The sequence below is a fragment of the Trichomycterus rosablanca genome, chromosome 17 (genome assembly GCF_030014385.1).
Source record: "Trichomycterus rosablanca isolate fTriRos1 chromosome 17, fTriRos1.hap1, whole genome shotgun sequence".
NCBI classification, from domain to species: domain Eukaryota; kingdom Metazoa; phylum Chordata; class Actinopteri; order Siluriformes; family Trichomycteridae; genus Trichomycterus; species Trichomycterus rosablanca.
The window spans coordinates 4764512-4776777 of record NC_086004.1 but is presented as its reverse complement, the minus strand read 5'-3'; the positions used below and the strand labels follow the sequence as shown (position 1 = coordinate 4776777).

At 38.4% G+C, this 12266-nt stretch overlaps 1 protein-coding gene across 3 annotated transcripts in view; it reads left to right on the top strand.

Annotated features, from left to right (window-relative positions):
• Positions 1-12266, top strand: part of ncanb (neurocan b) — a 145697-nt gene that overhangs the window by 132520 nt on the left and 911 nt on the right. For all 3 annotated transcript variants that reach the window (XM_063013099.1, XM_063013098.1, XM_063013097.1), the window contains 3 exons: positions 2894-3052; positions 4721-4803; positions 5245-5389. In XM_063013099.1, coding sequence (XP_062869169.1) covers positions 2894-3052; positions 4721-4803; positions 5245-5389 — 387 coding nt within the window. The remainder of the gene's footprint in view (positions 1-2893; positions 3053-4720; positions 4804-5244; positions 5390-12266) is intronic.

Here is a 12266-nt window from a genome sequence, read left to right as displayed (position 1 = left end):
CTGGTTTGCAAATATTAGTAATGAAATGCATGACATGAATATCAAAGCAGATGTGTTAGTCAGTAATATCAGGCTCTGTGGATGCTCTTGGGCCAAACAATTGTGGACCATCTTTACCCCATTGACTCAGTGGAAGGAAGACCTACATGTCTGTGGTAGCTTGTAAAGCCTCTAAAGTCTCAATTCACCTGCTTGGAGAGATAATGGCCTGGGTTTTCACTATATAATCATTTACCAACTTCAGTCATTCACACTGTTTCTGATACACATTTAGGAAGAGAGGACAGGAGACCTGTGTAAGATTTTTGATGTTTTTTCTTTTTTTAATAGCAGACTTGCAAGACGAGGCATTTCCTTTTTAGCTTTGTGGTAGTGGTTTATGGGCATCTATAAATAAACAGCACATTTGTATATATTTTTTGGAGTGGAGCAGATGTACAGTCCCTACAGCACATGAATTGTGTCTTAAAATATCTATTTGGAATGCAAAAGAACACAGCTGATCATTTCACATTTGTTTTGAGGATGTTTGAGGACATTATAATTAAAACCTGGAGATTTTTAATATCTTTATCATCTTCATTATTGTCATGGTCTACCGGTTTCCTGGGAATCTTTTCCTGCGCAATGCAGAAACACACCAGACAGGACACCAATCCTACGTAGGGCATTAATCCCCCCCAAAACAGACTTAACCAGTCATGTCTGTATGTAGATGCCTAACTGGTCGAAAGCACCCCTGGGTAAAACTGGTAAAATAGTAACAGCATTTATTGTAACTGCTAATCAGACTGACACAACAGTAAGGAGGAATTTCGGACCATTCTGGTATGTTTTGACTGAACAGCCATGTAATGGTGCAGTATTTCAAGTCTAAAGTTTGTCCCTCTAACATGATTCTGACTTCTGTTTGCTTCATCTTGATTCTTTAATGAGTTTGCTGCTCCAAACCGTGATGCTCCCTCCACCATGCTTTACAGCTGAGATGATATGTAGGTGCTTTTTTCCTACAGACAAACCATTGTGCATTTCTGCCTGAAAAGAACTCAGAAATCAAACACCAACAAATGCTTTAGGAAAGTAGAATAGAAGCAGAACTTGCCTTCCATGTCATGTTCACACTGCAGGAAAGTTCTTCATGAGTGGTGATTTCCCTGATTATTAAATGAAACATGCAGAAGTATAGCAGACAAAATGACAGCAGCCTAAAAAGGCTTAGACTGTGCACTGTATCTTTCTCACACCTTTTCCTTTTAGTGTGGATCATCACACCCCATCCAGGGCCCTTTCTTCGCCTGTATGCTAATCATAGCCCCATACGGCCCAATTTGCTCTGCCCAATTTGCAAGTGTCGCTTCAGATTAGCTAGAAAAAAGGTGGTGTGGGGTCTCTAAGGCCTCACACAATGATCCGTCCATGCTTCTAAAGTCATTTACAGATGAGAACCTTTACCCTAACACACACGCAGCTCATATTCACACCTACGTGTTAATACCCAGAAATACACACCACATAAACACACTCGTGCACATGGGTGCAGTTTAATCTTCCTGCTGTGCACAGATGCTCAAAGCTCTGGAGGTTTGTGGAGAGGCTGCTTAGACAGGGATGTGACAGGGCTTAATTAAACATTGAGCACAGCAGTGGAAGACAGTTCTCCCGATTGCTGTCTTTGCTACTAACGCAAAACTCTTCACACATTAAGCACACAGACATGGATTAGAGAGCACGAGCGTGAAGCAACACAAGGAGGAAATAAAATACTTAAACATGTCTCTGTGTGAAACTGACTGCAGGCACATGGATTAGTTCTGTGTCCATAAATATTTAATTTAAATAAAGGTACATATTTGATATGTTTCATTTAATTTATGCATATCAAGTGTGTTATTTCTTACAAAGTAGATATATTTAATGTTTCAACTTTATTAATTTCTTAAAAAAAAAAAAAAATGGGGCATGGCCAGTATAAGACAGTAAATTTTGTAAAATGATCAAAACATCTGTTTTTGAACTTCTCACACTTGGTGAGATCATGTTTAGGTATAAAAGGGGCAATAATAAAAGACTTAAGTCTGTGCAGGCAAGAATGGGTCAATGTTTGTCACTATGCAAAATACACTATATGGCCAAAAGTAATTGGACACCTGACCATAAGTTTGTTCAACATCCCAGTTCATAAACAAATGGCAGTCAAGAAAGCCTCAGTTAATGTTCTAGACCTGTTGAGTAGGGCTGAGGTCAGGGCTCTGTCCAGGCCACTGGAGCTGCTTTAAACTCAGCTTTTGTTCATGTCATTATAGACTTTGCTTTGTGCACAGGGACACAGTCATGCTGAAACAGAAAAGAACCTGTAACTGTTGCTACAAAGTTGGAAGCATGTAACTTATATAATGAATTTATTACACCTGTTAGCAACTGTTGAGGCTAAAACATTAATTAAACATTAGAAGGGGAGTCCCAGTGCTTTTGACCATATAGTGTACCTGGTATTGGACAGTCAAGGAATTTATGTATTTGAGGTTTGTTGTTTATAAGGACATTGTTTGCTCAATACTGAAAGCTTGTGACCTTATTGCTTAGATGACACTACAGTAAAAACCAACATGCTTCTGTAATCAATAAATATAACAGCACAGCTTTTAAAATACTTTAGAAAGCTGTAAAACTGTATTTATTCTGTAACGTCTTAATATACATGCATCTTTTGTTAATATTTTCTATGCAGAAACCTGTTGTTTCTTTTAAGCCTTGATATTTCTTTATTATCATCACTGTGTAACACCTTCACAGTGGCACAGCAGCTATTATCTGAGTAAGAAAATGGAAAAAGTTGGCTCGTGGCCTTTTAGCTCACCTGTCTGACCTCCTACCTGTCTCCTGCTTTCCACAGACACTGAGGGCTGTGATCATAATTGGAGAAAGTTCCACGGGCATTGTTACAGGTATTTTGTTCACCGGCGCACCTGGGAAGATGCAGAGAAAGACTGCAGAGAGCACAACGGCCATCTGGCCAGCATTCACACCAGTGAGGAGCAGAGGTTCATCAATGGTCAGTCATTCCTTTCACTGATACGCCAAATAGTTAACAAAGCCAGGGGGGTTCAAAATGCTTTCAGAAAACTATTCGAACCTTCTGCAGGAACAGCTTGTTCTAGAAAATTACTCAATTCAGCCAAGTTATCAAGAAATACTGATAGTTCTAGTGATATTACAGTTGAAATGTTTCAGTAGAGTGGACGTCATTTATGATTGGATTTATTTGATTTTCCACAGAAGAACTTATATGTCAGGTTTTTATATTATCTCACACAAACAGCTTATTAAGCTAATATACTTTCTGTTTGATATATGTTTAATTGATTTTAGTTCTTTTTAAAGAACAGTAATGACATTTCATAATGTGCAATACTGTAAAATAAAATCAAGCTCATTACTGTGCAATACTTGCTTATAATATGCAATATTTTTTTACATTTTTGTACATTTTGAACTCCACATTAATGCCCATAGTTTTGGAACAGGGTGTCCATAAAGCACATGTGCAGATGTCCACATAATCCTACCCATTTAGTGTATAATTAGCCCACTGTACCTTTTCTGAACATGTTTAGGAATTAGTGTTAGCCAGCATACTGTTGGTGTTCAGTGAAAATGAATATCCTGTTTCCAGCTGTTTTAGGGGACCTTATCCTCACACAGAGCTACGGTACATTTACCAAAAATATGTGCCTAATTGCCCCAAAAATACTAGTCTCCACCCCTGCAGTACAGGGAGCTCAGGCATTAGGAAGATTAATGGTCCCCATGATAATATTAATTAGGAGAAAAATGATTGAAATTTTATAATACTCTCATTTTGTGGGGCAGTGGTGGCCTAGTGGGTAGAACTGTGGGTTATCAGCTATACAGTTATATAATTTTTACTTAGCCAAGATGTAGTCAAACAGTCACAGTATGATTGGTGTCAGAAATTTGCCTCAGACATCAGGGCTACAGAGACAGTATGAATCAGAATAAATGTAAAAATTAATTCATTTGTTTCAAATTATTAAGAAATAATAATATTTTTTTGCCTCTATATATTATGTGCTATTTGCCAACCACAGTGTCTTACACCCCACCATCCTGACTGGTGGAGGTGATAGCTTATGTACGTTCACTTGAAGCTAACCTATTTCCACATAGGGTCCAAACTTTTACACATTTCCACATGGGGTCTAAACGTTTTTTTTTCTTTGCATTCCCCCCCAATTATCCAATTACCCGATTGCTTTCTCTCCACTGATGTTGACCTTGACTCTGACTGAGGAGTGCCGTGACTAACATACTTCTCCTCCACGTGTGCAGTAACCAACTGCATCTTTTCACCTGCATGAGGCGAGTTCATATGTGGATCAGCTTTGTGTACGGAGAGACATACCCTAATCCCATTATCCCTTGACTCTGTGCAGGCGCCATCAGTCAGCCAGCAGAGGTCGTAATTGCATCAATCATGAGGAATCATCTCCAGCACCCTCCCTTGAACAACAGCAAATTGTTGCGATTCGAACTGACGAGTTTGAGATGCCAGCTCTGGTGTGCTAGCGTGTTTTACCGCTGTGCCACCTGAGCTCCAGGGTCCAAACAGACTTGAGTCCCGAATAAAAGTGGAGAGAAAAAATCTGTAGTTTATATTTTTGTTTGCTTTTGGTTTTGACTGTCTGGTATTTTTTTAAAGGTATGACCCACGAGAACACCTGGATTGGTCTGAATGACAGAACAGTAGAAGAGGACTTTCACTGGGCTGATAACATGGATCTGGTGAGGACACAGAGGACATGTGCTCATTTAACTTTGAATGCATCTCAATGTCCTTGTTTATTCTTCGATATATTGACATTCTGAGTCTGCAAGTGTTTGAGCAAAAAGCAAAACTTGGTGATGGCCAAGACACACAGAAGGGTGATGAAGGACTCAAGTGCTCAACTTTTAATCTAATATTGCCTTTAGATGGGCGTTCAGAAGAGAAAATCATTTCAGCCGATCAGTTTTCTCAGTAACAGGATGTTCAGGCAGACTAAATATTTATCACTCGGTAAAATTTCCTAAACCCCACAAATAAATGTTTGCAGCCAGCATCTCAAACCTACTTAATGTGTCTATAAATAAATTCTGATGCATCAGTTATGCAGCATGGTAAGCTAAATCTTTAGCGAAATGAAGGGATTAAGTGTGTGTTGGAAATATCCCTGTCTCATGCAGCAATATGAAAACTGGCGGGAGAACCAGCCTGATAATTTCTTTGCGGGCGGAGAGGACTGTGTGGTGATGATTGGCCATGAGAACGGTAAATGGAATGACGTGCCCTGCAACTACAATCTTCCCTACATCTGCAAGAAAGGCACAGGTATGTAAGAGAATAGGGCTAAGAAGAATGGACTGATGTTCTGCTATATATTAGAAGCTGGATCCTGTTTGTCAAATGTGCATTATTTAGGAATTTGGTCATTCTTCTGCATTAATCCTGCTCTGTTAGCTTTTACTACTACATCACATACAAGTAGTTTTACCATGGCATCAGACTGGAAACATAAAGCGATGTTTATGATGTTTTAGGATGTGAATTTAAAGTTCTGAAGTCATGTCAGCTTTTATTACTTCTACTTGCATACAATAATCTGAACCTGTCACACCACACATATCAGATATCACATCACTTCACACTCATCCTCACACATTACTTCTCAGTCATCTTTCCTGTACCTCTGCCATCCTTTTCTTTTCATCTATCATGCCTCCTTTGATAAAAGGCATTTTAAAGTAATTATGTACTTAAGTATTTATTAAAGTCAGCAAGATGTCACAGCTAATAAGGTTGGTGCTGCACAGCAATATTGGCAGTAGTTATTTGTGATAAGCTCATGTTCTCTCTGTGTCTGCTTGGGTTTTTTATGGGTAAAAAAACATGCAGAAATTTGCCTGACTGAGTGACTGACTGACTGACCGAATGACTGAGTGACTGACCGACTGACTGACCGACTGACTGAGTGTGGTGTGTGTGCATGTAGCCCTGTGATGTATTGGTGCCCTGTTCAGGGTGTGTTTCTGCCTGGTGCCATGTTTCTGGGTGGCTCCAGACTCACTTCAAACATAACTAATGACTAATAATACTGATGATTGGCTGGATTCTAGCTGGTCTAAGCACTCATTTGTATAAATTTAAGTTTTGTTTCATTTTTTGTCAGAGCTTCCACACCATAACTACCAGCACCCTGTAGTGAATTGAACAGAATGCAGCAAGGCAATAGTGCAAGTGGAACTATTCAGTTAAGTCGAATCCCAAAGGACTTTCCCCAAACTGCACATTCTCACTATATAGGGCATAATATAAAAAGTACTATACGGTCAATAAAAGTGCATTTGAAAGCTATCTTTTCTTTCTTGCTATTCCATAGCCTGACATGCAGTATTTCTATTTATGATTGCTAATTTTAAACCTGCAATAAACTTGCCACTCAGACTAAAGGAGATATAATGTTCACTTGTATTCAGTGGTACCTATTTATACACATCAGCTACTTCATCACTGTGGTCCTTTAGTCCATTACATTTACACTGAACACACACTTTGTTCTGGATGTGACCGGCACACAGAAATAATGATTTGATCAGTTTGTTGTGTTAACTTGGTGGAACTGAGTCCAGCGTCTGACATTCTTCTGTGTGTCTAGGACTGTTTTTAACTGATGGGTTTTTTTTATGTTGTGTGAGATGTTTTTTGTTTAATTAAACAAAACATGGTTGGCCTGTTGCACAAACATTGTTTGATCAAATAAACCAGTATAATTATAGTTAGGATTTGTTCTTGGTCTCAACTTCATCTTGCTCTCAATTTGATCTTAATTAAATTAGTCTTGACTTGGACTCGGACATTTGTAAGCTTAAGCTTATCATGGACTCAATAAAGGTGGTCTTGACCACTTTTTTTGTGGTCATTTGTGGTTCATTTGTTTAACAAGATGTCTCTTTAACACGTTGCCACACTTGACTTTGTTAAGGTGCACAATCAATTACTAATCAATTAGATTGTTAAATAATGAGTAATGTATTGGCGCATTAGTCTGGACAGCAGTTCAAATGTATCAGAGATTTGTCAAGAGAGCAATTTCAAAAAGCTGCATAATACGATGAAGTAGCTTGTGATCCTTCTCTAATACCTTCCTCTCTTGGCAATGATACTGCCACTCCAGTCCACTCCTCTGAGTGCCCATTACTTTCATTTTGTTGGAAGATTTACATATGAAGCTGGATGATACTCAGGTTTTGCTGTGCTGATTTGGCTGTGAGAGCACCAGGGGCCAGTTACACAAACAGGGCTTGCACCTGATCCAGCACTGAGTTCTAAGTATGTGTTTATGACTGCAAATTTAACACCATCACACAAACTAGTCATAAAACGAAAGAACTGACTGATCATAAAATCTGTGCTTGCTTGGAGGAGACTTAATTAATTCTGTTTTGTATCCTGTGTCTGCGGTACCCACTTTAAACATAAACTAGTTTATCACAGTGGAACGATAGAATGTCATATTTACACTGAACAAGATTTAAGATACGAGTGGGCAAAACAGATCAATGTCTTATTTTATACACAATTAGGAAAGCCTTTACTGAGAGGAGGCATTTTAAGCTGGTATGTTTCACTCAAGAGGTCTGAACATTTATGAGATTATATATTATCGTACATGTTTACAGTTTTGTTTATTTATTAATCTTTTGTATTTAGCTATCAGTGTAGCAAGCTTGTAGTGTAGTTACACAAATCAATAAGCAATTTTGCTTAGAAACACAGACTTTGAATCATTTGGAATTACATGGATTTCTGCAATAAAACTCATAACCTGTGGTCCTCATGCAGCTCAGTAATATACAAAACATCTCAGATGGAGATCCTAGACTGTGAATCATCAGTTACTTTAATAGACATAAAAAATACTGCTCTTCAATTATCTGGACCTTGTTGTTGTAAAGGGGCTTGTGTGATTTTGTGAACCATAAGATCCTAATACTTTTAGTAGGGTCACCCCAGCTGAACAGATCTGAGCGAAGAGGTTACACAAAGAGTCATCCTATAGCCCCCCGTTAAGGGTACAAATAAAAGTCAAGAGTAGCCTGCCTGGATTAGACTACTGGGACTTATCTCTGGAGACAGGCCTGGAGGTGGTGTTTGCTGACAAGTGCCCTTTGACCGGCTCAAGCACATATCTCAGTCAGGCTTAGTCTAAAGCAGCAATGTGGCTTACCTCCTGCAGGGTTATGCCAGTCAGTCAGCAGACTTCTGCAGGATAATCTGTCTGTCAAAACCAGTTTTAAAATCCAATAAAAAAAAATCCCCTCTCCCTTCCAACCAATTTTTCCACTTGGTTTCTAATCAGAGGTTGGAGGTCTGATTTATATGCTTGGTGATAGCTTTTGGATGAACTTTCACATTTTAATCACCTGCAGAAGGATAAATTGAGAAATCACTTCATCTTTGTGATTAGCCCATCCCAGCATGCATTAGTGCAGGTCATCAGTCACCTCTTCATTAGAGGGTTTCAAAGCCACATTGATTGGAAAAGTAAAAGAATGAGACACGTTTGAGACTTCGTAGTATGCTAACATTTAGACACGTAGTGTAGGTAAACTTTACAGTTGTGTTAACTGGGCAACTGTTTCCAGTTCAGGCCCAAAGAACTCGGTGGTATTTCTGAATAGAAAGGATATATGGCTTGCTCTGTATGTTTTAGAGTTTCTGGTTGCATTTCTTAATGCAGCGGTAGACTGTGATCAGTGACAACAATTTTCTGAACTAATCCCAACGCCATAGGGCTATTTTCATTACAGTAGCTTGACAGGACTGACATTTCTTCAGATTCCCTGATATTTGTACTGTCATATACAGGACGAAACATCACTTTTTATGTACATTTGCTCTACTGTCCCAACCTTTTTTCTGAATTCTGTATATGTAACACCCCAATCTAAATCTGAAGGCAAATAACTAAATGCATCAGAGCTATAATAATAAAAATTAAAGAAAAAAATGTCAAATTAGTAGAAAAAATACAGCATGAATCATTAAAATAACACTCATTCTCACTGATGCCATTACAGTGGAAATGTTGTTGAGTGGTTTTTACCTATGTAGCCTTTAATGGTGATTTTCTATGTACATTTCTACTACAATACATTACTGTGAAAGATTATACAGGTTCTAACCATTACACGTAGGGTTTAACTTCCTGTTCTTTTAAAAACGTGCAAAAGAACTGGATTAAAAGATTATTACTACGATTAGGAAGATCTGAGAGGGTGTTAAAGAAAAACCCTTCGGCAATACTTAAACCTGACTCAGTGAAACAATGTTCTCAGTGTGAGTATAATATAAATTACCTTCCAGGCTTTTCTGGTAATTTAAGAGCTTAAAAGTTTCATTCTTGGATCTGAAGGACTGATCATTTGATTTGATTGCGGATTTTACTATACGCTCTCTTTAATGCTGTGTCGATCGAAGAAGAGCAACATTCACAAACCCTGTAAAACTGTGTTACTGGACTAGCTTCCATCTAGAAGAAGGAATAAATCTTTAAATACAAAAACAATAACATAAGAGCAGTTTTATTGATTTGCAAGAATATTTACTCTTATTCACTTGTCAGTGTTTTGGTGCATCCAACACCACCTAAAACACTGAGCATCAACCCTGAACAACTGGATAGGGAGGCGATCCTTTGTGAGGCAATACATTCACTTCCTAACTTAATCACACCTGGGTACAGTGTAGAGTACACAGTCCACCCTCTGGCTGAATGTTTTATTGAAAAAACAGAGTGCCTGAAGAAAACCCACACTGACTCAAATAACATGTAAAACACCTTATAGGCAGTGACTGGAAACCAGTTAAACCCAGGACCTCAGGAACCATGTTGCTGTGCAGCATGCACTTTACCAGCTGTGCCACGGCGCCATATTTACTTCTATTAAAGTACTTTTTTTTTTCTTACATTTTGCATTTTGGGCCACACAGTGGCTAATTGGGTAGCACTGTCGCCTCACAGTAAGAAGGTCCTGGGTTGGATCCCCAGGTGGGGCGGTCTGGGTACTTTCTGTGTGGAGTTTACTCCGGGAACTCCGGTTTCCTCCAGCAATCCAAAGACATGTAAGTGAGGTGAATTGGAGAAACTAAATTGTCCATGAATGTGTTCGATATAACCTTGTGTGAAATGATGAATCTTGTGTAATGAGTAACCATCGTTTCTGTCGTGGATGTAACCAAAGTGTAAAACATGACGTTAAAAATCCAAATAAACAAACAAGCATTCCGCATTTTATTTTTGTGGCTGAATGTGCAATCTGGTTTTACTAAACAGTGCACTTTATTCTCATAATCTCAATTTATACAGCTTTATTCTCAAAAACATTTCAACTTTATTTCTGAAATTGAAACTCAAGACTTTATTCTTGAAATCTTTTAGATTTGATCCTTGAACCCGAAACTTATAAAATGTTTTTTACTGTGGCCCTAATAAGCCATCATACTTTTGAACTTTTGTTGCCTTTAAAAAGGAATAAGCAAAGCATTTTACATAACCTTAGTTTTAAAACAGCTAACTGGGAATGGTGTTAGCGAAATGAAGTGGAATTGATGTTAGCAGTAATATTTATTGTCTTTATTGGGTGCTCTCTCTCTCTCTCTCTCTCTCTCTCTCTCTCATATTAAACAGCAAAGGCAAAATCTAAAAAGAGCTGATAATCCGATTAACCCATCACATGTTTCCAGTGATATTTGTTTCAGACTTCTGTGTGAATTTTGTGCCACAGTAAGGCTTTTCAGGATGACATTTGGCTGCATTCCTTCCCACAGAGGAGCAAAGCTCTTACTGCCCTCTCACTGAGAGGCGTTGGATGCTGGAGAGCTTTGAACAGGCTGTGGAATGACACACGGGACTTGCATAAAACAAACCAGATCAATTTGACCTCTTTTAATGAATCTGCACAACAAACGACCCTTGATGTTCCCACCTTAGCATTTTTTAAATTACAAATAAGAGGAGCTCCTGCAGCTTGAAATCATACCAGTACAGAGAGGTATGCACATTGTCCTTGATCATAATTGGTCATGTTTTGCCTAAAGTGTTCAGGATGTTTGGATGAAAGCAGAAATTTAATTTGTTACAGAAGTGTCAGTGCAGGTGTTCTATTCCCACCTCAGTTCCCTGCGGTGCTTTTCTCTTCCACCACAAGAAGAAGATTAAATCAGTTCACAGAGCAGAAAGGATCTCAGGGTGTAAGCTTCAAGGCTGCCATCTAAGGAAGGAGAGAAGAACTGCAGCGAGACCTCATTGATTCTGGCCAGTGTCAGCAGGATGCTAATGCTAGTCATTGTTCAGAGCTGTATTTAATCAGTCTTTTAGAAATGAACCAATACTCAGACCTGGGTTTAAATAACACAAGTCAAATTTAAAGAGCCCCATTAGCAAACATAGATTGTCTATTCATATGTACACAAGCAATCTAGATATTCTACAGTGAATAAAAGTCAGTGTTTGATCTTCAGTCAGCGCTGATAATGCTGAAGTGTGTTAATACCAGACTCGCACTGAGCTAATGAATATGATTTTTTGGTCTGAATTGCGTTGTTACCAGTTAACATTTGGCAGCACTAGGCTGATTTTCATCTGCACTTGATATTATTTAAAATATATTGTGAACAATATTTCACCTTACAAAATGATCCAACCTGAGATGGGTGTTGTACAAATAACTTTATGGACAAAAGTATTAGGACACACTTTCAAATTTTTTTAATTAATGTGTTTCAGCTACAACAATTGCTAACAGGTATAATTAATCAGTTATATTAAGGAAATTATATGCTTTCAACTTTGCAGCAACAGCTGAGGGAAGGCCTTTTCCTGTTCCAGCATGATTGTGCCCCCGTGCAAAAAGCAAGATCTATAAAGACATGAAGGAAATCTCATTTTAAAGAAACTTAGCCCCACTGAACAGCTTTGCAATGAACTGGAGCATGAATTGAGGCTTTTTCTATCAACATTATTAAACATCATCAAAGAACATACAAATGTTCTTTTGACTGAATGGGCACAAATTCCCACAGACATATGTCAAAGTCTTGTAAGAAGCTTTCTTAGAAGAGTGGTTGTTGTCAGCATGTCAGCTAGATATGAGAGGCTGGATGAAATCATACTTAGATTCATTTCTATCTAGTTCTGGCCCACCAC